The following is a 26,438-nucleotide window of genomic DNA, read 5'->3' on the forward strand; positions in this document are numbered from 1 at the left end:
AACACCAAGAAATTTGGGGCCATAACATTATAAAAGGTTGAAAATATACTTTACATATTTGCTAAAAAAATTAAGTCTAGTACTGCCTTAATGCTTGGTTCCTCTATCATTAAATGGCATTTCATTCAGTATATGCTGAACTCTTAGATCAACTTATTACTGAATACAAAGCTAAGCAAACCTAGACATTTTAGCTGCTGCCACCGTATATTATCACAGTACATAAGGAATCTGTTCTATCAGCATTACTTAGGTATCCTCACTCCTAATAGGCAGAAAGCAGTTTTGAAGTAAAGTTAAATTCCTCACTTGTTAAACACAGCAGACTTTCAAGCGCTGGACAAGACTTAAACCACTTCCTTTAAACATGTTCATAAAGCATTTTGAGAAATCAAGAGATGAAAGGCGCTATGTAAGTACAAAATATTCAAGACAGTTTAGCAAAAGTGCTACTTTTCTATGATGATGGAATGGTTGTGCTAGTTTGAGGGGAACACCTCCTGAGGCTACTGTTCTTGCTGTCATTATTAACAGAACAATGGAATTTTGACAAAGATGCCATCACTTCATATAATTTTTATTTGGCTAACTACTTTCTATTAACCAGATGACAGAAAATGAAATTAAGCCACTTATTCCACATAAACCAATACTTTATCAAAGTTCCGCATTTTACAAGTCATGTTCAAAAAACACACACAAATTAGCATTTTGTACACAAATGTTTATTTCTCAATTAAACATTCCCTTTAAACACAAGGAATGAGTTCTAAATCTTCATAAAGATGAATTAAAAATGAAATCCCTCCAGTATAGTGTATGTAATCACTGTGTTCTTGGTCACTACTGGCATTTACTGCTTAACATCAAAAACAAAGACAGGTTATTTAAAAATCATGCTACTGGATTTCTAGCTCTTCCTCTATGACCAGTTCTACACTGATCTGCAATGTTTAAAAGTTTACATCACCAAATCAAAGCAAGTTTAAGGTGTGAAGTAGCTGTGCATTAAACACAAAATAAACAATAAAATTATAAGATATAGTCAAGTTCATAACGAATATAGGTGTTCTTATCATCGTTGTAGATTCTTGGGTAATGTGCTATGAGAGCATCCTGGGAACCAATGTAGATGGAGTTGTAAATTTTCCAATATACATCTCTGACTTTCCGGGCTGGGTGAAACAGACCCTAAAACAATATTGAACAGTTACATTATTTCAATTTTCAAGAACACACATAACCTTAACAAAATTAACAAATCATAAAGATATGATTCAGAATTATTTCCCTTGGGGAGTTGGGGGGGGCCTAGTAATTATACAAAGCTAAAATGGAAGAGAGAAAACGCACTCCCCCGTCACCACACAATTGTTCTACCATATGGCACAATATACCCTGTTGATAATCAGGAAAAGTAACTTAATTCAACACACTACTTTTCTTGCTAAGTAATCTTTTAAAAACTTTTAACTTACAGGGAGTGGGGGGAAAGGGGAAGGAGGACATTAGGACAAACACCTAATGCACGCGGGGCTTAAAACCTAGATGATGGGTTGATACGTGCAGCAAACCACCATGCCACATGTATACCTATGTAACAAACCTGCACATTCAGCACATGTATCCCAGAACTTAAAGTCTTATTAAAAAAAAAAAAAAAATTCACCGATTGAAAAAAAAAACAACTTTAACTTACCTGTAAACAATACTGCAACATTCTACATGGTCCAATAGCAACTCTCAGACCCTCTAGGGCTCCCATAACTGCCTGAATTACATGAGGAGATGTCTCAAACACATTGGGCCATACATAGTTCAACAAGTGATTCAGCGAATCTTCACAACCAAATCCATAAACTCCAAGTGACATGTGCTGTACCACTGCACTAGCCGTCTGTCTGTGTACAAGGTCTCTATAAGGGAAGGGAAAAAAGTCCTTTAAGATACAGTCTTATAAGAAAGGGGAAAAAATCCTTCAAGATATGGTCTTAGTTTTACAGGAAATATTCACCTGCCCATTGGAAACGAAATTACTAATTCAGTGCACTGAATAGATGTGAAGTCATCCTAACATTTCGTGTGTCTAATATATCCTTTAGAATAACTAATGCTTCCACTTGAGAACTTTTGCTTTAATGACTCAAGCTTCACTATGGCTCAACAATTAAGCCATATTTTCTAATTAACTTTTTTTTTTTTTTTTTTGAGACAGTCTCACTCTGTCACCCAGGCTGGAGTGCAGTGGTGTGATCTTGGCTCACTGCAACCTCTGCCTCCCAGGTTCAAGCAATTCTCCTGCCTCAGCCTCCTGAGTAGCTGGAATTACAGATGTGTGCCACCATGCCCAGCTAATTTTTGAATTTTTAGTAGAGATGGGGTTTCGCCATGTTGGCCAGGATGATCTTGATCTCTTGACATTGTGATCTGCCCGCCTCAGCCTCCCAAAGTACTGGGATTACAGGCGTGAGCCACCGCGCCTAGCCTTCTAATTAACTTTTAAAAGGAATATGAGCAGGAGGGCTCTGTGAAGTCTTGGCTTTATTATGCTATTAAAGAGGAGGTATGTGATTCTAATGTATGAATAATAAACGGTAATATCTTATTTTAAAATTTTTTCTTTTTTTTAAAATTACTTTTCAGGCGGGGCATGGTGGCTCATGCCTATAATCCCAGCACTTTGGGAGGCCGAGGCAGGTGAATCACCTGAGGTCAGGAGTTCTAGACCAGCCTGGCCAACATGGCGAAACCCTGTCTCTACTAAACATACAAAAATTAGTCAGGCGTTCTGGCGCACGCCTGTAATCCCAGCTACTCGGGAGGCTGAGGCAAGAGAATCACTTGAACCTGGGGGGCGGAGGTTGCAGTGAGCCAAGATCGTGCTGCTGCACTCCAGCCTAGGCAACAAGAGTGAAACTCTGTCTCAAAAACAAAAAGAAAAAAGAAAAATTATTTTTAAAAATGTTTATTGTTAGAGATATGGAGGGCCTCGCTATGTTGCCCAAGCTGATCTTGAGCTCCTGGGGTCGAGTGATCCTCCCACCTTGGCCTCCCAAATCATTTTAAACTCTTGATTATAAACTTAAATCTTTACTAGTACTTCAGATACTGGTATATAATAGGTAACTAAATTAAAATTAAATTCCCTTCTCACATAAAGTTTAAGTTTCAATAACTCAATCTGGGGAGAGGAAGATCAACAATTTTTTCAAATCTACAGAAGTAACTATCATCTGCCATGTTAACTGAGTTTATGTTCATGGAAAATCAATCAGTTATTCATTTCACAATTATTCAACCAAGTATGAGCTCATTGGCTAACACACTGGGATTTGCAACGGGTATGAAAATGAGTTTCCAGGCCAGGCACGGTGGCTCATGCCTGTAATCCCAGAACTTTGGGAGGCCAAGGCCGGTGGATCACAAGGTCAGGAGATAGAGACCATCCTGGCTAACATGGTGAAACCCTATCTCTGCCAAAAATACAAAAAATTAGCTGGGCACAGTGGCACATGCCTGTAGTCCCAGCTACTTGGGAGCTGAGGCAGGAGAATCACTTGAACCTGGGAGGCAGAAGCTGCAGTGAGTCGAGATCGTGCCACTGTACTCCAGCCTGGGCGACAAAGCGAAAGTCCGTCTAAAAAACAAAATGAGTTTCCACACTTTGCTCCAAAGATAGTAACACAGACCATATCAAAAGAGAAAAATACTTGTATTTACTAATATTCTTGTTTTTCTTATTTATTTTAATAATGTCATTCAGCATAAGAATGAAGCAATATTCCTCATTAATAAAATTTCCAACTGAAGTATTCTTTTCATTTAGTAATTTTCAATGGAATTACTCCCTCCACTTCTTAGTACACAGAACAAAGTTTTTAACTGCAGGTGACATACATTAATGACTGTACTATGGTCCTCACGCACTTCTCACTGAGGAATATGGAGCAAGGGTGATTTACCCTCATTTTTTTTAGCCCTGGGCAGCCAGGCTTTTACAGAGCACAATTCTTACTTTGCTTCTATGTCTTGCATACACACTTTCTGGTAACTTGTCAGGTCCAGTTAAGTCTCCCTTTCAGAAGGTTATTAATGAATAACTTTAATCTGTACACAAAAGTATGTGAATGGGCTCTGATTTGAGTAACTTCTCTCTCCTGAAAAATAAGGAGCCAGTGAAACAGTTCTTTCCCTTACTATGCCTGAACTTTCCTTTGCACTTTCTTCAGTTACTTCTGTGTTTAAGGCTGTGCATCAGTCTAGATGGTAAAAGGTATTAGCAATCTGTCAAATAACTCGAACAGTACTGTACTGGTGGTCACTATCTGAAACACCAGGGACCTGCAATAGGAAGAGTGTAGCTCTGGCAGGCTATGTTTAGTAATTCAAAGACTTAAGAGAAACCTATCCTTTACCTGCAATAAAAAGCTAAAAAGATCAGGTCTCTGCCACACTGATTAGCTCCTGCTCATCATGTCCTCTAACTATATTTGACCAATTTTGAAAACAAAAGATTATCAATCAACCCTTTTCAAAATGTATTTAGTTCAACAGATACGAAAAGAGATTTAAAGGGGGTGGGGGAACTTGAAAGAAAGTCTGGGGAATCACTACAGTGTGCACATTATTTTAAAATAATAAGTCATATTTACGATGTCCCAAGACTCCAGGCTAGCATTTTTTTCTTTAACTACATTACAGTAAAAAGTCATCTAATAACTATTTCAGGATATTCTAAAATGAAGGAAGAGTTATAATTATTTTCTTGTCATCAGTTCAAGTCACTTACCTATCCATTAAAGCATCTTCAAGTAACGGTGTTACAGCATAAATGTAGTCTTTTCCCATTTCACCAATATATTCAAACAAGAAGGAAAGCGACTTTAACACTCCATTTTGAACATTCAGTTCAGGAACTCTGTATTCATTCATTAAGGCAGGGAGTACTGTGAAGGGTGAACATGTTTCCGCAACAATAGCTATTGCTACAGTGGTACAAACTCTGTTCTGCCTTTCTTGAACTTTGAGGTTGTTTAGAAGTGTAGCCAATACATCATGAGGGCTGAAAAAAAAAATGGGTCAACAAGCTGTTACATTATAAGTCAAAAATTTATGGAAGAAAAAAATGCATAAAGATGAAAACTTTTAAATATTAATAATTACAGGGAACTCAGTAATTTTATAAAACGCAGTACTTCCAAGTCACTGCCATTGTTTCTACATTAAAATTTCATATAAATTAAAAGGTCAGTTTAAAAAAGTTAACTCTGAGAAGATCAGAGGTCACAGCTGTACAAATTTTAAAAATTTTGGCCGGATGCAGTGGCTCACGCTTGCAATCCCAGCACTCTGGGAGGCCGAGGCAGGCGGATCACGAGGTCAGGAGTTCGAGACCAACCTGGCCAACATAGTGAAACCCCGTCTCTACTAAAGACACAAAAATTAGCCGAGTGTGGTGGCACACGCCTGTAGTCCCAGCTACTTGGGAGGCTGAGGTGGGAGAACCACTTGAAGCTGGGAGGCAGAGGTTGCAGCGAGCTGAGACAATGCCATTGCACTCCAGCCTGCGTGACAGAGTGACACTCCTTCTCAAAAAAAAAAAAAAAAAAATTTAAGTTAACGCAAATTAATTTTCATATGTAATTTTCAGTTTTTAAACTTTCTGAAATATAAAGAAATTTAACTAAATATTTAAAGTGAGTAATTCTGAGTTGTCAAAATGGGCACTAGAACTAGGTAGGAGTGGTGAGGGGAATATCTGAATTGTGGTCTCCCATTATAAACCATATAAAATCTCTTTTATCTTCCCTCCCACACAATTTGCTGCATCTATTTGCCTCTTCTTTGACATAAACTTAGAGGGACATTGGGGCTAAAAGCTTGCACGACAGGTATTCACTACAAATTTCTTGACTCCATCACCACTGAAATAAATATTATGCTACCAAAATAGGAGAGAAATTAGTGTGTGTTAGGGGAGGGGGTGTGGTCTGGTTAATTCTACCTAATTAATCAGACGTTCACATGTCATATTCCTTGAACACATTTTCTTAAGCCACATGGACATGTGGTGTCTCGTTTTCTATAATGACTTTTTTCCTACTTTAGTTGTGATGGAATGGAAGCAAACAACCATAGATTATCTCACAAAGCAGCTATAATTCAGTTAAATCCGTGGAGTAATGTTAGAATAGCATTTTTGTTGTTTTTTTTTTTTAGAGACAGGGTCTCGCCCTGTTGCCCAGGTTGGAGTATACTGGCACAATCACAGCTCACTGTAACCTTAAACTCCTGAGCTCAAACAATCCATAATACAACTTTTAAAACACATAAAGCATTAATATGAGACTTAAATGATGCTGTGAGACTAAAAATTTGCCTTAATAGTTTAAGCAATATCCTAAAAGACCAGCACACATTTTGTATTTTTCTGAAAATGGTACTGTTTCCCTCCCTGAAAACACCTAAAGTATAATTAAAGTAAATCTTAAACCCTTCCATCTATTTTAATTCAATTAAGAATTTAAGACTACAGGCTGGGTGTGGTGGCTCATGCCTGTAATCTCAGCACTTCTGGAGGCCAAGATAGGTGGCTCACTTGAGGTCAGGAGTTCGAGAACAGCCTGGCCCACATGGTGAAACCTCATCTGTACTAAAAAATACAAAAATTACCTGGGCGTGATGGCGCATGCCTATAGTCCCAGCTACTGGGGAGGGTGAGGCAGGAGAATCTCCTGAACCTGGGAGGTGGTGGTGGGTGCAGTGAGCTGAAATCAAATCACTGCATTCCAGCCTGGGTGACAGAGCAAGACTCCGTCTCAAAAAAAAAAAAAAAACCACAAATTGAATTTAAGAATACATTCCAAAAATCAGTAGGTCAATGGTTAAATGAAGAGCTTTCTCAACTGCATTATTCAGACCATGCCTCAAAAGAGATTTCTACATGAAGTATTTTTCAACACCACAACGAATTTATTATAATTTTTTTTTTTAATGGAAGTAAGCGACACTCACCCAATGGCCTTTGCAATATAACCAAATGTGTTGACTGTGGCTCTACGAATAGCCTTTTTGTGGGCTTTTAAGAGCTCTAAAAGCTCAAAGCAAATCCTCATCCACTCTCTTGCAGACACATATTCAGCTCCCCTAATTTAAAAAATACACATATTATTTGTGACATTAGGAAAAGTTTTAAGGATAAATTTGCAAATTCAGTTCTAAAAACATGATTGTTAACTCATTTTAAGCATTAAGTAAGAGTTATTACTCTTCAGAAAGGCTGAAGAGTTAGTCTTATAGGTTTAGTCCTAAAATTACATGGCCACCCCATTACCATCCAAATTGAAATTTGACTGAAAATATTAATACTAGACAGCCTAATCATATACACTTATATTAGTGACATTAAGAAAATTTTGCTAATTGAATACAAAGTGGCCAAATTTGAAAATTGATACTGCTTATAAAAATGTGTGGGTAATCTGCTTACCTGTCAGCAATACGCCCAACAAGATCAATACAATTCTCTTGTACTTTTTCATGTCTGTTCTTTAAGATGGGGGTGAGTCTAGGCAGCAGATCTTTAATTGGTGGAGTCATCTTATGCATACCTATTTAATAGAAGTCAATAAACTATCAACATTTGAATTGCAACTTTTGTTCACTTTCCTTTTACTTAGCAACGTCATATATGACTATGCATAAATATAAACTTACAGCTGCCTATGGAAAGAGAAAGCCGCGGATTCTGACCAGACTCAGAATCGTTTTTAACTTTTATTAACAATTTTTGATTATGTATAGAAATGAAAGAAATCAGTGAAGTGATTTAAAGAATGATGGATACTCAATAACAAAAAAGTTTTGTTTGGTTCTGAAATGTATTTGTGCACTGACATTTAAATATGGGGACAGCTTATGTTCCGGCCGTACACAACAATATAAGCCAGAGGTAAACATGTAAATAAAGCAAAAATTTCCAGAAAGGGCCCCCTTACCCTTTAACTGCAAAACAAACAGATCTCCAGTCTCCCTGCAATGCAGGGCATACTTGGATGGTATTTACACCTATGAAGAGAGAAAAAAGGAGGCAGCTGGCAGGGGCTCTTGCTCTAACTAGAATCACTTGCTCTGATTCTCTCTCCATTGCTCTTCCCATGCCTCTCTGACAAATAATATGGTTTAAAACTCCCTGCAAACCAGAGCCCTACAAGTGGCCATGTAAATGATTTTTGGCAAGTGGCTATCTTCAAGTATAGCACTGGGCTGCATTGGAGATTATATGCAAATACAATAGTTTAAAAATGTATATTGCATAAATACCTCTTACAAAATAAGAAAAAACAGTGGTTCTCTCACAGTCAGCCATTTTGACTTCTGCTAGGTTATCAGAGCCTCTAAACTCTGCACGAGTTACATTTGGCAACAGTTATAATCAATTTAAAAAAAAGATTAAATACAAGAAACCATTTGTTTTCTTTGTCATACTGCCCTAACAGAATAAAAACTTTGCTCTCCATATCCAAGACCATTTGTAATATAGCTGTGTTTTGGGTTAGAAAACTGAATGGACAGTATTGAAAACTTGAGTATGTAAATAAAGACAATAATTTGATCAGTTCACTTTTCTGATTATATTCCTTGAAACTGATGGCAAGTAAAAAACCTGTCATAATCACTAATTCAAGGTTTAAATATACACATATAGTTCTAAAACTGAATTAAAACTTTAGGTTTGCCTTTTCCCCCTTGCAGCATAACATGGCAGAATATATTTCACCTGAAACACTATTTCTACTAGGGTCCTGTATTCCAAGACTTCAAAGCTTTTTGAGCTGTGACTACTCCCACCTTTCCTGTAGGTCCTAAACTTGCCCTTTTTTTCTCTTTAAAGTAAAATATAAATGGGTTTTGGGAAACAAAACTTTTGTGACATCCCCCGACTTAACTACAATCTTGAAGTGCTTTTAAAAAAGTAACAAAAACCTCCCAAATCCTAAATAAGACTTTACTTACAAAAAAAAAAAGAAAAAGAAAATTAAAACAAGAAAAAGTCTTATATAACCAGCAAATTTCATACCTATGACATTTACAATGGCCTTCAGTGCTCCAAGAATGCTGCCCAATACTTCAGGGTACTCTTCACCCAAATACTCATACAACACAACACCCAAGTGTCCCATCAATTTTTCCTATAATAAAACAAATAATGTTAAAATGTTACTATTTACATTAAACTATTTGGTGAAGAAGTAATAATTTGAAAAAGAAGTTTACCTCTTGACAAGTCTTCATGACAACAGCAGTTCGAGAAATCAAGTCAGCTGCCTGCTGCCTAACTTTTGCAGATTTGTTATTTAAACGCCACAAAACTGTACCACAGATCTGAGGCAAGTATGGTTTGACTCGTTTGCCAAGAGCATTAACCACTGTGCCAAAGCCGTTCAACATTACTGAGTCCTAAAAAATAAATTTTAAAAAAAGACACATTCATTTGGTTTATGACTGCACAGTTGAAATATACTAATAGTCAACCTTTTCTAACCACCCAAACACCTGTGGTTGTTTTTTTACATCAAATCTTAAAACTTGAGGTAGAATAACATTTTTTGGTAACCGAGTGAGCATATTAAAAATTACTTCAAATTCAACTGCATTCTAGAAAAATTTGCTTGACAACTAAGACGTTTTTCTACAAATATTAAAGTCAGTAGCAATGTGCCATAATTAGTTATCATTACCTCTGTAGTCTGTTCTTGGAAAGCATAAAGAATACCATCAATCAGTTGTTCTTCAAGTTTATGATCAATATCTGCTGCTCCCAAATTGCCCATAATTTTCTCAATTGTCTCCATCACCATTTTTCTGTACTGTTCAGCTTCATCTTTCAGATCATCCACAATCCTGGATATAATTTCTGCTGCACCTACTTTGTTTGCCAACTCCACAGTAGTATCAACTAACTAAAAAGAACAGAAAAAAAAACGTTTTAGATTGCTTTTCCAAGGACATAAAACATCATGAAAACCAAATACTCTAAATACACTACTTATTTAGCTAATGAACATGATAAGAATGATTCACTGCTATTTATTAAAGTTGAAGAGAAAAGTGACCAAACATAGAAAAATGAGTATAAGTTAACATGATTCAAGGTAAAACTGTGTCCATGTTTCATCTAGCCAGATAAAGCACTGAATTTACCAGACAAAAACATCAATTCACAGTTGAGTATTAATCCTTGAATCCAAAATCAAAATGGAAGTTAACTGGATGACTAAAATCCACCTCCTTTCATAATCAAGCACATATAAACTGTGAGATAATTAAAATAAGGTAAAAAATAATATGCATTCAAGTCGACTAAAGAATAAGTCAAAAGGATTTTTGAGAATATTCTTTTAAAATAAAAGCTTACCTGTCGGTAATTTCTTCTATCCAAAGCCATCCTGTGCTGCCAGAAGTGTTTAAAAAAGGGAGGAAGAATCTCTGTTTTAATGTAGTTTGCTTCTACACCATCTGTCCCACAACACTGTTTTACCACCTAAAAGGTTAAAAAATAGTAATAATAAATCAACTGACTTGAAATGAACAGACTACTCATTGCTGATTACGTAATTTTAAAAAATAAAATTTAAAAACAAATGAAACAGTACTGGTGTAACATACAGTTTTTTTGTTGTTTTTAAAAAACACTTAAAAATTATCTTAGAACCATGAAACAAATCCAGTTTACATTAACAAATCTGGAATAATTACCTTCAGCACAATCTTCTTCATTTCCTCATCAGGAGATTGGAATTCTCGAATAAGGATTAACATCACTTCTCTAGTATAGTAGTTGGCATATTCTGCATCCATAAGAGGAATAAGATACCCAATAGCCTTCAAGAAAGCAGCCAAACCCTATTTTTAAATAAAAATATATGTACTTTAGTAATTTAGATTTATGTCACCTTAAATTTAATGAAGATAAATCAAAAGGTAATTGGTGGATTTACCTTTCCTCTGTGTTGGCGGATACCCTTCCATAAAGGCTTTAACACAGAATCAAAAGATTCGATACCATAAGGAGTTGCTGCTTCAGCCAAGGCAGCAATGGCCAAAGCACTGATGGTCCGAACTTTCTGCTGCTCATCCACAAGACCTACAAAACCAAACACAGGTTTTAACTATGCCCCAACATTACCTAAGTCACATAATGTCATCCAGATTCTCGCAATATATCAACTATTTAGCCAAACTGCAGAATACGTTCACATTAAAATTAGGTAAAAGCAAAATATGAACCATAGCCTGTTAGCAGATAATATTACAAACCCATCATAAAATCTATAGTTTGTACAGCTATGCCTTTCCATTTATCTCCCCAAATCAGTAGCCCAAATTTTAGGACAGCTGTCCTATTAAAAGTAGACAGGCTGTGTGTGTACCTCTAGTCCCAGCTACTCAGAAGGCTGAGCAGGAGGATCACTTGAGCCCAAAAGTTTGAGTCCAGTCTGGGCAACATAGTAAGACCCTGTCTCTTAAAGAGAAAAAAAAAAAAAAGACAAAGTTACATTACAACTTACCATGTTCAATGATTTCAACTAAACTTCTAAGATGTGGCAAGATGGCACAGCCCATAAGAATAGCTATCTGTTGTACAATCTTAATACCAGTGTGTCTCGCTTGCCAGGACTTCTTGCTTTTGCACACAGCTTTTAAGAAAGGCAATAAAGAAGGAATGCCCAGGGCAGAGGCTACAACAGCAAAAGCTCTAGCTGTTGTGTTACGGACATACTCATCCATGTTATCTATATCAGGTCTCATGGTAGAGATCATAGTAGCCAGACCAGCAGCCTGAAAAGTAAACAAAGAAAGGACAGTCATGAGTTGGTAATATTAATCTTCAACCATTTCCTGCCATAATCAAATAATTCCATAAACAGAAATAAATTATCTTTCTCTAGAAATTAAATGTAAATACCTTTGCCAAATTAGAAATGATCTCTCGGCCTTCCACTCTAGCATAGTAATCTTCATCAATCAATAGTGGTTCAATGACCACAAGGATCTGAAAAAGAGAAAAAAGAGAAGCAGCTACACTTTCACATCAATTACTGATGAAATACTCATGTACAGAATTAAACATATACAAGAAATTTAGAATTATCAGGATTTTCGTTAATCAAGGGACAAATTGTTTAAGAATTTTAATTACACAAGTTCAAACTCCAGATAGAGATGAAAATTTAAGAGAGCTATTAGTGACACACTAATATTCAATATTTTTTAAAGAAATAACTTATATGCCCTATGAACATACTGCACCATAATTACCATTGGTGAAAAAACTGGTTCTTAATACTAACTGGCACAGTACAGAATCACATATGTTCTCATACTAATCTAATCTCAATAAAAGCAAATGAAAAAATTAAATAATATGAACGTCTTATGGCAAAGATGACAAAAACTAATCTGTACATCTGTATAAAACTGTATTTGTACATGTATGATGTGTACTTGTGCAAAGAAAAAGGTCTAGAGGGATATGTAAATTTAACATTGATTAACTGAAAAAGTTAAAATATTAAAACTATCAGAAACACTATTAAGTACAAACCTTATGCACATATGGACGAACTAAGTCATCAAGTTTGTATAGTATCCTATCAATAACTTTCACAAGTAAATGACGCTCTTGATCCTCAAGTGTAGGAGACATCAGTAGAGGAAGAATCTGATTAAACAAAGGACCAGCTCCAAATTCACGAGCTTTATCAGTAATCTGACGCAATGCAGCCTGCGAAAAAGAGCAGAGTAATAGGTGTGGTTTCTTTACAATCAAGCATTTTGAATGAGCAAATTACTCAAAGAAGATTTTCCATAATTTAATATGTGTTTACTTTTACACACATTTTACACAGACAGCATGAGTGCATTTCCATCCAAATTACTCTGGAATTTCAACTACTGTGATAGAAATTTTATGTTAATTCAAAAGAGTAATTTAATAGAACAAAAGAACCACAGAGGTATGTACCAAATTAGCCTTCACTTCCCCTAAAGTATCTTCCATTTCCAAGGCACATATAGTGTTAATATAATCCCTCACTAATTTCACTAATTATCTTCAAGCATTAAGCATATTTTAAAGGCCTTGAGAAATGGAGAATCTCGTGTTTCAGCATCTTTATTAGCTTTTTTAACCAAAGAATTCTGTGCTAACTCCAGCTGGGCATGGTGGCTCACACCTGTAATCCCAACACTTTGGGAGACTGAGGCAGGAGGATCTCTTGAGCCCTGGAGTATTTAAATAATAAAAACAAACAGCTGGGCATGGTGGCTCACGCCTGTAATCCCAGCACTTTGGGAGGCTGAGGCAGGTTAATCATTTGAGGTCAGGAGTTCAAGACCAGCCTGGCCAACATGGTGAAACCCCGTCTCTACTAAAAATATAGAAATTAGCAGGGCGTGGTGGTGCACGCCTGTAGTCCCACCTACTTGGGAGGCTGAGGCAGGAGAATTGCTTGAACCCAACAGGCACAGGTTGCAGTGAGCCAAGACTGCACCACTGCACTCCAGCCCGGGCAAGACAGCAAGACCCTGTCTCAAACATATATATATAATATTAATAACAAAAACAAGCAAAAAAGTTAAATCCTTCACACTACATAAATTTTTTTCCATCATGCTATGTCCTTGATAAAGATGAAGAAAGTAATTATAAATTCCCAAACACAAAAATATAACACTACCAAAAGCTAATTTTTTTGTGGGGAAAGCTTTCTAAATAACCTTTACCAATTTGGGCTACTTGGAAGAGTAAAGGAAAAACCACACTCCAGCGGGTTATACCAATAGTTCAGTACTATTTTGTGGCCTACATTTCCTGGTGAAAAAATTAAAAACATTTTTAAAAATATAAACTTGGCCAGGTGCAGTGCCTCACACCTGTAATCCCAGCACTCTAGGAGGTAGGCCAAGGCAGAAGGATCACTTGAGACCAGCCTAGGCAACATGGCAAAACCCTGTCTCTACAAAAACTACAAAATTTTTTTTTAATTAAATAAATAAGCAACAAACATGACAATTTAACAAACTGAGACTTACCTTTCTCATTGGTGGTGTTCCATTCTTAATTTTTAAAAGCAACTTCATTATTTTTCTCTCTTTTTGCTCTTCTGGACTAAGTGTTGATTCATCAACATCAACCTACAGTAAAAAGAAAAAAATGTTAAGGGAAGTTGAAATGTTATGATTTGTAATTCTGGAACAAAATGTAATAGTTTATTTCTGCTAGTATCACTTACCAATAGTTTATCAAAGTACTGAATATCATCAGGCTTTAAAAATGGAAGATTTCCAGATGGCTGATCATTAACACTTTTCATAGTTCGATCTTCAGTTTGCATGTGGAAACCAGTCATACCACCCAAAGGTGTTGGAGTAGCTGTCAGTTTTCGAGCTGGAGTTCGAATAGGAACATAACCAGCTGGAGGAGGAAGTACCTAATAAAAGTTATACGACAGTTTAGGATTTTCTTAACTTAAAAAGCAGCATAAGGATCAATATTTGCACTTAAAATATTTTAGTTTATTAGCTAATAAGATTTTCATTTGCTTGGAGACAACATCTATCTTGCTTTTCTATCTTAATTAGAAACTTAAAATATCTGCTTCTCATCTGCTAACTGATTATATCAGTGGTGTAGGGAACTGAGGAAATATAAGAGAAAAGCTTAGAAAATACCGATCACGTTCAAACATGCTGTGGGTCAAAATGTCAAATTATTAAAAATTTGAAAATTATAAAATCTGAGTCAGCAATTCCAAAAAACTGCTCTAGTCGAGCAAATAACATTTCATAAGTAGTTATATAAAATGGAAATAAGCTCATATGGGGCATATAACATAAAAAGTTTTATTTTAGTATTAAAATATCACATAAATTCCTGTACTATAAAATCTTTTAAGTGTAAAACTCTACAGAAAATTAGTTAAATGCATAAAAACTAAAACCAAAATGTTTGCCAAAGCCCTGTAAAATACACACCACCTGATCAAACCTTTTGCAAAACAAGTAAAATTTCAAAAAATGCAGGCTGAAAATCACAAAGAATTTTTTTTTTTTTTAAAGCTGGTAACAGACTTCAAAAAAAAAAAAAAACACAACTTCTGGGCAGGCCAGGTGTGGTGTCTCACGCCTGTAATCCCAGCACTTTGGGAGGCTGAGATGGGAGGAACGCTTGAGCCCAGGAGTTTGAGACCAGCCTGGGCAACACGGCAAGACCCCATCTCTATTTTATATAATTTAATATATAGTAAAAGAAAAAAAATACAGCTTCCTGGGGATATCGATAAACCTATACACGTCTTCTCCAGTGAGCCTAAAATTGTTGTCTATTAAAGATTAAATTATGTTAAATTTACATTGATGCTATCTGTACTTTGTACAGATATTTTTTGTTGCTAGTTAATGTCTGCACCAACAGACCACTAGCATTTTGGATAAAGTGGATACTGTATAGACGTGAGACCTAGGGAAATCAATGTCAAGTCCACAGGCATCACTTGCCATTAAGGATTTAAAGGTCTACTATATTTTTACATTCACTAGTAAGGATGTTGCTTATTAGTAGGATTCACTAAGGGAGACTTTTCCTCCTAGTGACTCTAAGGAAATCAATGACTACGACTGAGAAAGACACTCAGGCAGTCAACAGTAAGTTGTATCTATACCCACAGCATTGTGTGGAGGCTACGAAAAGCTTTAAGGCAAAACTTCATGCAAACTTGAAACAAATACTCTAACATAAATAACAGGGATCAAAAACAAAACAAGGCTGGACACAGTGGCTCATGCCTACAATCCCAGCAGTTTGGGAGGTCAATGTGGGAGGATACTTTGAGCCTAGGAGTTTGAGACCAGCCTGGCAACACAGTGAGACTCCATATCTACAAAAAATAAAAAAATTAGCCAGGTATGGTGGTGCATGCCCATAGCCCCAGCTACTCAGGAGGCTGAGGCAGAAGGATCACTTGAGCCCAGGAGATCAAGGCTGCAGCGAGCTATGTCAGCGCCACTGCTCTCCAGTCTGGGCAACACAGTGAGACCCTGTCTCTAAAACAAAACAAAATAAAACAAAAAACATATGCATGAACTGTTAAAAATCAATAGTCATTAACAGAAAAAGCTCTGTAAAGGCCATCAGATGACTTACAAAGTTATCTGGTTCCCCTTGGTTATGATGTCAGCTATATGACCACAGGCTATCTTCAGACTAACAAATACTCCCTGAGTACGAGGTACCTAGAAAATTTTATAGTTCAAAATAAATTTTAGGTTGATATGGTAAAAAGAAGGCTGGGCACGGTAACTCACGCCTGTAATCCCAGCACTTTGGGAGGCTGAAAGGGATGGATCACTTGAGGTCAGGAGTTCAAGACCAGCCTGGCCAACATGGCGAAACCCTGTCTCTATTATAAATACAAAAATCAGTCGGGCGTAGTGGTAGGCGCCTATAATCCCAGCTACTCGGGAGACTGAGGCAAGAGAATCGCTTGAACCTGGGAGGCAGAGGTTGCAATGAGCTGAAATCACGCCACTGCACTCCAACCCGGTGACAGAATGAGACTCCATCTTAAAAAAAAAAAAAAAAGAATATTCTTTGTGTCCACTGACAATCCATAAACTTAAGTATACAAAATCTTGGTGAAGCACCAAGTAAAATAACCACAATCTAAATAAGCTTATTCCTGGGACTGCTAGAAAACTGAAGCACCAGCAGTTCTCAAAGTATAACTGATAGACCTGTATACAAGTCCTCCAGATGTCTTTCAAATAGTAATAGAATCATGTTGTTCATTTCTTTTCATCTCTATTTGGAACTGAAATATACCTGGAAATAGCTAAGAGAATGGAATGACAACAGTAAATTTGGGCAAAGCCAATGCAAGTTCGATCAATTTTTTTCACTATTTAAAATAAAGGCATATCCTAAATACCATCTCATTCATATTTGATGTACTACCTTATATCCTTCTGGGAACATAGCATCTAATTCCTCATCAGAAAGTGGGCGATTTCTCTCATCAATTTCTCTTTCCCATCGCCAAGCCTGAAGCTGTTCAGGAGTCATACTCATTATGTGACCTACCAAGAAAAGCAAAGTTTTATATACTCTATAGTGCAAGACTGTATTATTACATTTATCTTTGAGATAAAAGAGAATTAAGATCAACCCTATTATTTATTTTGCTTTTACATTATAAATGCAAACCAAGACTTAAATTTTTATATCTCTTTATTCTTGCTAGAAGTTGACATTAATAGCACACAGAATACCACAAAGAAAAAAAATTAAATAATTTATGGAGAAAAAAACAATTATTTCCAATGAGAGAGAGAGTTCTACCTGGAGTAGGGGTAGCCATGTTCATGGCTGGTGTGCCAATTGGTGTTTTTCCAGGGGTCAGAACTGGAGTGCTTCCACCCATCTGACTAGCTGGTGTTTCATCCCACCGTGATTTTCTTTTACTGGCTCCAGGAGTCGGTGTTTCACCAATAGAATCTCCACCTCGATCTGTTCGAGGAGTCTCAGCCCATCCACTTCCATGCCCAGGAGTATCTTTAAAAAGAAAGAGTGAGTAAAACCACAATTTTAATTCCTGTTAAACTAATATTCTTTATTCTCAAACAGTTATACTCAAAACTATCAAGTTCTAAAACAGAATATTCCTAAAATGGTGACCCATTTAAAGTTGTTTGAGACCAGCCTGACCAACATAGTGAAACTCCGTCTCTACAAAAAATACAAAAATTAGCCAGGTGTGGTGGTGGGTGCCTGTAATCCCAGCTACTCAGGAAGCTGAGGCAAAAGAATCTCTTGAACCTGGCTGGGCACGGTGGCTCACACCTGTAATCCCAGCACTTTGGGAGGCCAAGGCGGGTGGATCACAAGGTCTGGAGATCGAGACCATCCTGGCTAACACGGTGAAACCCCGTCTCTACTAAAAATACAAAAAAATTAGCCGGGCGTGGTGGCGGACGCCTGTAGTCCCAGTTATTTGGGAGGCTGAGGCAGGAGAATGGCGTGAACCCGGGAGGCGGAAGTTGCAGTGAGCCGAGATCGCGCCACTGCACTCCAGCTTGGGCGACAGAGCGAGACTCCATCTCAAAAAAAGAAAAAAAAAAGAATCTCTTGAATCCGGAAGGCAGAGGTTGCAATAAGGTGAGAGCGCGCCACTGCACTCTAGCTTGGGTGACAGAGTGAGACTCTGTCTCAACAAGAGCAACAAAAAAGTAAATTTGATGTTAGGTACATTTTTCCATAATAAAAAACAAAGGGTAAGCCAGGCACAATGGTTCATGCCTGTAATCCCAACACTTTGGCAGGAGATCACCTGAAGCCAGGAGTTCAAGACCAGGCTAGGCAATTAAGCAAAACATTGTCTCTACAAAAAATTTAAAAAGTAGCCGGGGACTGGGCGCGGTGGCTCACGCCTATAATCCCAGCATTTCAGCAGGCCGAGGGGGGCGGATCATCGGAGGTCCAGAGTTCAAGACCCGCCTGAGCAGCATGGAGAAACCCCGTCTCTGAGGTTGCAGTAAGCTGAGATCGCGCCATTGCATTCCAGCCTGGGCAGTAAGAGCAACACTCTGTCTCAAAAAAAAAAAAAAAAAAATTAGCCAGGCATGGTGACATGCCCCTATAGTCTCAGCTACTCAGAAGGCTGAGGCGGGAAGATCGCTTGAGCCTAGGATGTCAAGGCTACAGTGAGCAAGACCCTGTCTCTAAAGAAACAAACAAAATCAAAGGTTACGGCCTACTAACTTTACTTTAGCCTAAGGTTCTTCCTTAAATCTTAAACCTCTTCAAGAAGTAAAAAAAAATCAAGCATATGATCTGTTCTGTTCTTAATCTGTCCCCTTATATGCGTCCACCCAGGAATAAACAGAACACATTTCAGTCTGTAAACATACCACTCAACATTTCACCCACACACCCATACTCCACTAGAAGTACCTCTCTCTGTTTTGGGGGTTTCATCCCATCTGTTTTTACGAGCACTGGAAGTTGCGCCTCCATGGCCTGGTGTTGCGTGGCCTGGTGTATCGCCTCGTCCAGGAGTAGCAGCTCCCGCCGGTGTGTGGCTAGGTGTAGGATCCCATATTTTTGAGCCTGGGGTTGCTCCAGGAGTCTCACTTCCCTTTGCACGACCTGGTGTCTCATCCCATCTTAATGAAGGAGTATGCCCAGGGGTCTTAAAAAAGCAAAAAAAAAAATTTATTTCACACACCCACATAGAAATAGTTAGAAAATTTCCATAAAATAAAACTTTAAATGAAAAATGTTTTAGTTCTACGTACTAAAATTAATTAAGTTAGAGGACACTACCTCTACTTATAGGAAAATATACCTACTTTCTAGCAAATGTTTATGATTAAAAACAATGTAAAGTTTCAATCCGAAGCACTGACAAAAGTTCCAGCTTAAAAAAACAAAATATTCTGGGTATGAATCTTTGATATGCCATTAACAGCTCTGTGACTTTGGGGGAAATCAATAAGGTTTCTCTGTCTAGATATGTAATCGAAGGCTTTCAGCTCTAATTACATTAGTACTTCTCAAAGTGGGGCTTAGAGACACATATTTAGGGGAGAAGGAATTCACGCGTTCTAAGAAAATAGTCCTGTTGATGTTTTGTTCAATTGTGTGTGTTTAATTAATATAAGCATGCTTCAGATTACCTATGTAATTTTTTTTTTTTTTTGAGACGGAGTCTCCCTCTGTCACCCAGGCTGGAGTGCCGTGGCACGATCTCGGCTCACTGCAAGCTCCACCTCCTGGGTAATCTTGAGATCAGTTTGTATTTACAGTTACATGTGTAGCAAATAATATTACCCTAGCTGAGGCTGGTAAGATTAATGAAAAAAGATGAGAGGTGGGTTTTCGTTTGTTTTTTGACAGAGGGTCTCACTCTGCCGCCCAGGTTGAGCGCTGCGGCACAATCACGGCTCACTGCAGTCTCCACCTACCAGGCTCAAGCGATCCTCCCATGTCAGTCTCCTGAGTAGCTGAGACTACATACAGGCGCATACCACCACACCCGGTTAATTTTTTTTTTCCTTGGAGAGATAAGCACCTTACTATGCTGCCCAGGCTGAGAGGTGGGTTTAAGTAACATCAAAGGTTCCACAGTAGTTCACAGAGTAACAGCTGGACAACTGACTGCATGTGATAGCAAAAGAATCTCCACCAATAAAGACAGTATCATATCAAAGTAGCATAGAGTTGAGTATAAAGAAAACAAAATTTGTACTTATATACTGCCTCATAAGTATTCCATAGGATATGTAATGTACTTTATATATTTGTTTTAAAGTTGGGAGCTCTTGGCTGGGTGAGGTGGCTCACGCCCGTAATCCCAGCACTTTGGGAGGCCAAGGCGGGCAGATCACAAGGTCAGGAGATCAAGACCATCCTGGCTAACACGGTGAAACCCTGTCTCTACTAAAAATACAAAAAAATTAGCCAGGCCTTGTAGAGGGCGCCTGTAGGTCCAGCTACTTGGGAGGCTGAGGCAGGAGAACTGCGTGAACCCAGGAGGCGGAGTTTGCAGTGAGTCAAGATCATGCCACTGCACTCCAGCGGGGGTGATAAGAGTGAGATCCCGTCTCAGAAAGAAAAAAAAAAAAAATTGGGAAAGTTGGGAGCTCTTATAGACACAAGGACTTTATCGACCTTTACGTTTGCAAATTTGCATGGTACCATTAAACAAGTTTAAGACTCAATAGTTTTTCCTTTAAAAAGATACTACTCAGGGCCAGGCATGGTGGTTCATGCCTGTACTCCCAGCACTTTGGGAGGCCAGGCAGGCAGATCAATTGAGGCCAGGAGTTGAGACCAGCCTGGCCAACATGGCAAAAGCCCATTTCTACTAAAAATAAAAAATAAAAATAGCTGGGTGTGGTGGTGCACACTTGTAATTCCAGCTACTCAGGAGGGTGAAGCACGAGAATTGCCTAAACCCAGGAGGCGGAGGTTGCAACTAGCCAAGATCGCGCCACTGCACTCCAGCCTGGGTGACAGAGTGAGATTCTGTCTCCAAAAAAAAAAAAAAAAAAAAAAAGGATATTACTGTTACTCAGGGTTGAAAAATTCTGGATTAGGTAAATAAAGCACACAAATCGTTTAAAATCTCCATTCTGGCATCTGTCCCTCCTGCTGAATTATAAGGAAAGATGGGAAATAAATTCTATTATCTAATTCCTACATTTATGACTAGAGTACAGTTGTATTAAATGAACAGAACAACAAAAAAAAAGTCGAGTCTCTGAATTATTTATTTATTTATTTATTTATTTATTTATTTATTTTGAGACAGAGCCTCACTGTCACCCAGGTCAGAGTGCAATGGCATGATCTCAGCTCCCTGCAACCTCTGCCTTCCGGGTTCAAGCAATTTTCCTGCCTCAGCCTCCTGAGTAGCTGGTATTACAAGTGCCTGCCATCACACCTGACTAATTTTTTGCATTTTTAGTAGAGACATGGTTTCACCATGTTGGCCAGGCTGGTCTCAAACTCCCAACCTCAGGTGATCTGCCCGCTTGGCCTCCCAAAGTGCTGGGATTACAGGCATGAGCCAGCGTGCCTGGCCAAGTCTCTGTAGTTTCTATAAGAAAGATATCAGCATATCAGCTCTCATGCCAGGCGCAGTGGCTCACACCTGTAATCCCAGCACTTTGGGAGGCCAAGGCGGGTGGGTCACCTGAAGTTGGGAGTTTGAGACCAGCCTGGCCAACATGGCAAAACCCCGTCTCTCCTAAAAATTAGCCAGGCGTGGCGGTAGGCACCTATAATCCCAGCTACTTGGGAGGCTGAGGCAGGAGACTCGCTTGAACCCAGGAGGCGGAGGGTGCACGGGGGCCGAAATCATGCCATTGCACTCTAGTCAGGGTGAGAGAGCAAGACTCTGTCTCAAAAAAAAAAAAGGAAGAAAAAAAGAAAGGTATCAGCTCTTGTGTCTAGTTATGTGCATACAGTTAAACAATTACCAGGACAAACTTCTTTATCTTTCTCAAACTTAGTACTGAATGTCATCCACAGAATTAAAGTTAGTAGTTACTTGGCTGGACACAGCGGCTCATAACTGTAATCCCAGCACTTTGGGAGGCCAAGGTCGGGGGATCACTTGAGGTCAGGGGTTCAGCACCAGCCTGGCCAACATGGAGAAACCCTGTCTCTACTAAAAATACAAAAATTAGCTGGGCCTGATGGCACATGCCTGTAATCTCAGATACTTGAGGCTGAGGCACAAGAGTCACTTGAGTCTGGCAGGCGGAGACTGCAATGAGATGAGGTTGCACCAATGCACTCCAGCTACCCATGGGTAACAGAGCAAGACTCTGTCTCAAAAATTAAAATTAAAATTAAAGCCAGTAGTTACTTATATTGAGCAGAACCATACCCCTCCTACATATCACCAAGCAAATGAGAAGTCCTCACCTTAAATTGTTTAGAAATTATGTATTAGGTTTTGTATATCCCAATTCTGGGTTTGGGGAAATACTGCATGATCTGATAGGTTTTTTCTTGATTTATAAGTTAAATATATAGCAGTCCAGGCTAGAGCTAATAGTGATTTAGACAAGGATGGTAGAGGCAGAGATCATGAAAAGTGGCTAGCTCCTTAATATATTTAAAGCTGATGCCAAGAAAATGTATACGGGTAGGATATGGGATAAGAGAATAAGGAGTATTGGATGACTCCCTAAATGTTTTTCGTTGTTGTTGTTGTTTTTGTTGTTTTTTTTTTTTTTGGAGACACAGTCTCGCTCTGTCGCCAAGACTGGAGTGCAGTGGCACCATCTCCGCTCACTGCAACCTGCACCTTCCAGGTTCAAGTGATTCTCCTGCCTCAGCCTCCCGAGCAGCTGGGATTACAGGCGCCCGCCAACATGCCGGGCTAATTTTTGTATTTTAAAATACACCATGTTGGCCAGGCTGGTCTCGAACTCCTGACCTCAAATAATTCACCCACCTTGGCCTCCCAAAGTGCTGGGATTATAGGCATGAGCTACTGGACCCGGTCCTAAATGTTTTGCTTGAGCCAAACAGACATGGGAAAGACAGGGGAGCAGGACTGAGAAGAGACTTATGCGAAAAAAATCAATAATTTTCTTTCAGAAATACTGATTTTGAAATGCCCATTGAACAGCCAAATAAATATGTCAGGCTGAACAAACACGCAAGTCTGCGGAACAGAAGCAGAGGAAAGATTTATAAGTTTGGGAGCTATTTTATATAAATGGTATATAAAGACAAGAATGAGATCCTAGGGATCGAGCACTGATGGAAAAGAATCCAAAAAACTCAGCACTACTATAATACCCCAAAGTTCGGAGGTAAGAAGAATGAGGATCCAGCAAACAAGACTAAGGAGTAGTAACCAGTGAGGAGATTTTGAGGGGAAGCAAGAAAGACTAAAACCCAGAGACTGAGAGAGAAAAGGGTATGAAGAAATGTCAAATGTTCTTGATATGCTAAGTCATATGAGAAATGAAAATACACTTTTTAAATTGATCAATTAGGGGTCAAGTAACCTTGACAAGAGTTTAGGTGGAGTAGACTAGAACTACGTAAGAAGACTAGAAACTACATAAGACTAGAACTGACGGTCCTCGGCGGGTCTGGACGTGGCGGGTTGCTTTCCAAAATGGCGCGCGCGCTGAGGGCTGCAGCCGCGAATGCCAGACTGGGGAGAAACCAGAAAGGAGAGCAAGTCCTGTAAAAACAACAACTACTACTTCGGCCGAACTCCAGGCATGACCAGCTTTCTGTTGGGAACACTCAAAGGGGTTTTTTTCCAGACTCCAAGCTCCCATACCAACAGTAAGAGCTTCTTCCACGTCACGGCCCTTAGATCAAATGGCAGGTTCTGTGTGGAACCGTGGTCGACTCAATCATGTAGCCATAGCAGTGCCAGATTTGGAAAACGTGCAACATTTTATGAGAATATTCTGGGGGCCTCGGTAAGTGAAGCGGTCCCTCTTCCTGAACATGAAGTATCTGTTGTTTTTGTCAACCTGGGAAATACCAAGATGGAACTGCTTCATCCACTGGGATGTGACAGTCCAATTGCAGGTTTTCTGCAGAAAAACAAGGCTGGAGGAATGCATCACATCTGCATCGAGATGGGGAATAACATTTTGATGGCAATTTAATCGTGATTTTCATGTGTATCTTGATAAGATCAAAGGTGGATAATATTAATGCAGCTGTGATGGATTTGACAAAAAAGAAGATCCGCAGCCTAAGAGAAGAGGTCAAAATAGGAGCACATGGAAAACCAGTGATTTTTCTCCATCCTAAAGACTGTGGTGAGGGACCGGGCGCGGTGGCTCACGCCTGTAATCCCAGCACTTTAGGAGGCCAAGGCGGGCGGATCACGAGGTCAGGAGATCGAGACCATCCTGATTAACACTGTGAAACCCCGTCTCTACTAAAAATACAAAAAATTAGCCGGGCGTGGTGGCAGGCGCCTGTGGTCCCAGCTACTACGGGAGGCTGAGGCAGGAGAATGGCGTGAACCCAGGAGGCGGAGCTTGCAGTGAGCCGAGATCATGCCACTGCACTCCAGCCTGGGTGACAGAGCAAGACTCCATCTCAAAAAAAAAAAAAAAAAAAGACTGTAGTGGAGTCCTTGTGGAACTGGAGCAAGCTTGATTTGTATTTGCAAGCAACTAAATTAACTGACCTGAAAAAGCCTATCAAATACTATCAAAATGTACTATAATATTGAGTCCTTTGCTGCTTCCAACATGTAAAAGTTCACCGTTAAAAACTGAATTACAGAAACATTAAAATATATACATATATAAATCAATAAATACGTAATTATTTAGATTAACAAACATATTTGTTAATTTGAATCTGAAAATTAGGGAACATTATTAAAATCATCTAGAAATAAATTATTCCTCTTCTACAATGGGGTAATTGAATGTAAAAAAAAACGAAAAAAAAAAAAGACTAGAACTATGTAAGCAGAGAAAGCAAGTACAAATAACTCATTCAAAGCACTTGTGGCTCATGCCTGTAATCCCAGCACTTTGCAAGGCTGAGGCAGACAGACTGCTTAAGCCCAGGAGTTTGAGACCAGCCTGGACAACACAGTGAGACCCGTTTCTACAAAAAATAAAAAACTAGCCAGGCATGGTGGTACGTGTCTACAGTCCCATCTACTTGGGGGGTTGAGGTGGCAAAGATCATTTGAGCCCAGAAGGTGGAGGCTGCAGTGAGCTACTATTGCGCCCCTGCACTTGGCAACAGAATGAGACCCTACCTCAAGAAAAAAACAAAGAACAGGCCGGGCGCGGTGGCTCAAGTCTGTAATCCCAGCACTTTGGGAGGCCGAGACGGGCGGATCACAAGGTCAGGAGATCGAGACCATCCTGGCTAACACGGCGAAACCCCATCTCTACTAAAAACACAAAAAATTAGCCGGGCGAGGTGGCGGCGCCTGTGGTCCCAGCTACTTGGGAGGCTGAGGCAGGAGAATGGCGGGAACCCGGGAGGCGGAGCTTGCAGTGAGCTGAGATCTGGCCACTGCACTCCAGCCTGGGCGACAGAGCGAGACTCCGTCTCAAAAAAAAAAAAAAAAAAAAGAAAAAAACAAAGAACAAAGCACTTTGTTCTAAAAAGATATAGAAACAGGATTGTCGCTGAATGAGGATGTGAATGAGGGTTAAGAGATGTTTTCTGCAGGTTTTTTGTTGCTGTTGTTAAGACAAAGCATGGTAAAACATGTTTGCTGATGATGATAATCTAGTATGGAGAAAAAAATTAATGGTACATGATAAGAGTCTCCAAGAGGGGAAGGGAAATGGTACATAAGCAAAAAGAGTGGCTTTAATCCATTATTTATTTATTTTAAGACAAAGTCTCACTCTGTTGCCTAAATTGGAGTGCAGTAGCGTTAATCTCGGCTCACTACACCCTCCACCTCCCGGATTCAAGCGATTCTCCTGCCTCACCCTCCCAAGTAGCTGGGACTACAGGCGCATGCCACCATGCCTGGCTAATTTTTTTGTATTTTCAGTAGAGACAGGGTTTCACTATGTTGGCCAGCTGGTCTTGAACTCCTGACCTCATGATCCACCTGCCTCGGCCTCCCAAAATGCTGGGATTACAGGCATGAGCCACCACACCTGGCCCCTTTATATTTTATTTTTCTAGCAATAATTAAATATTTTCAAGTGCTTTCTAAAAAATCCATTTTAAAGGCCTTTCTATTCAGGCTAATGACAAACACAATAAAGGCACATATGATAGTTTAACATTTATGCAAACTTGTATCTTTTAGTCTGCAAGTATATATTATTAAATGATAGAAAACATCTAATATAATCATTTCTACAGAACTAGGAAATACATTTATAAGAATGAT

At 38.9% G+C, this 26,438-nt stretch overlaps 1 protein-coding gene and 1 non-coding gene across 5 annotated transcripts in view; one reads left to right on the forward strand and one right to left on the reverse strand.

Annotated features, from left to right (window-relative positions):
• Window positions 1-563: 563 nt before the first annotated feature.
• SF3B1 (splicing factor 3b subunit 1) overlaps window positions 564-26,438 on the reverse strand; it is a 48,812-nt gene continuing 22,937 nt past the window's right edge. For 2 of the 4 annotated variants that reach the window (XM_003907762.4, XM_009182682.3), the window contains 19 exons: window positions 19,013-19,250; window positions 17,402-17,614; window positions 17,018-17,139; window positions 14,298-14,495; window positions 14,098-14,199; window positions 12,608-12,787; window positions 11,969-12,055; window positions 11,571-11,841; window positions 11,001-11,146; window positions 10,759-10,905; window positions 10,418-10,543; window positions 9,741-9,962; window positions 9,277-9,459; window positions 9,080-9,191; window positions 7,490-7,610; window positions 7,015-7,146; window positions 4,790-5,062; window positions 1,700-1,916; window positions 564-1,191 (listed from right to left, as the gene is read on the reverse strand). In XM_003907762.4, coding sequence (XP_003907811.1) covers window positions 1,033-1,191; window positions 1,700-1,916; window positions 4,790-5,062; window positions 7,015-7,146; window positions 7,490-7,610; window positions 9,080-9,191; window positions 9,277-9,459; window positions 9,741-9,962; window positions 10,418-10,543; window positions 10,759-10,905; window positions 11,001-11,146; window positions 11,571-11,841; window positions 11,969-12,055; window positions 12,608-12,787; window positions 14,098-14,199; window positions 14,298-14,495; window positions 17,018-17,139; window positions 17,402-17,614; window positions 19,013-19,250 — 3,249 coding nt within the window. In that variant the 3' untranslated portion in view covers window positions 564-1,032. Of the gene's footprint in view, window positions 1,192-1,699; window positions 1,917-4,789; window positions 5,063-7,014; window positions 7,147-7,489; window positions 7,611-7,997; window positions 8,068-9,079; window positions 9,192-9,276; window positions 9,460-9,740; window positions 9,963-10,417; window positions 10,544-10,758; window positions 10,906-11,000; window positions 11,147-11,570; window positions 11,842-11,968; window positions 12,056-12,607; window positions 12,788-14,097; window positions 14,200-14,297; window positions 14,496-17,017; window positions 17,140-17,401; window positions 17,615-19,012; window positions 19,251-26,438 lie in introns of those variants that run through there. The other 2 variants (XR_635655.3, XR_002516217.2) reach the window with 2 other exon arrangements.
• On the forward strand, window positions 13,739-13,874 carry LOC116269297. The gene has a single exon (XR_004176776.1). It is a non-coding gene; the product is annotated as a small nucleolar RNA SNORA4 (small nucleolar RNA).

The sequence above is a fragment of the Papio anubis genome, chromosome 10, assembly GCF_008728515.1.
Source record: "Papio anubis isolate 15944 chromosome 10, Panubis1.0, whole genome shotgun sequence".
Lineage (NCBI taxonomy): Eukaryota > Metazoa > Chordata > Mammalia > Primates > Cercopithecidae > Papio > Papio anubis.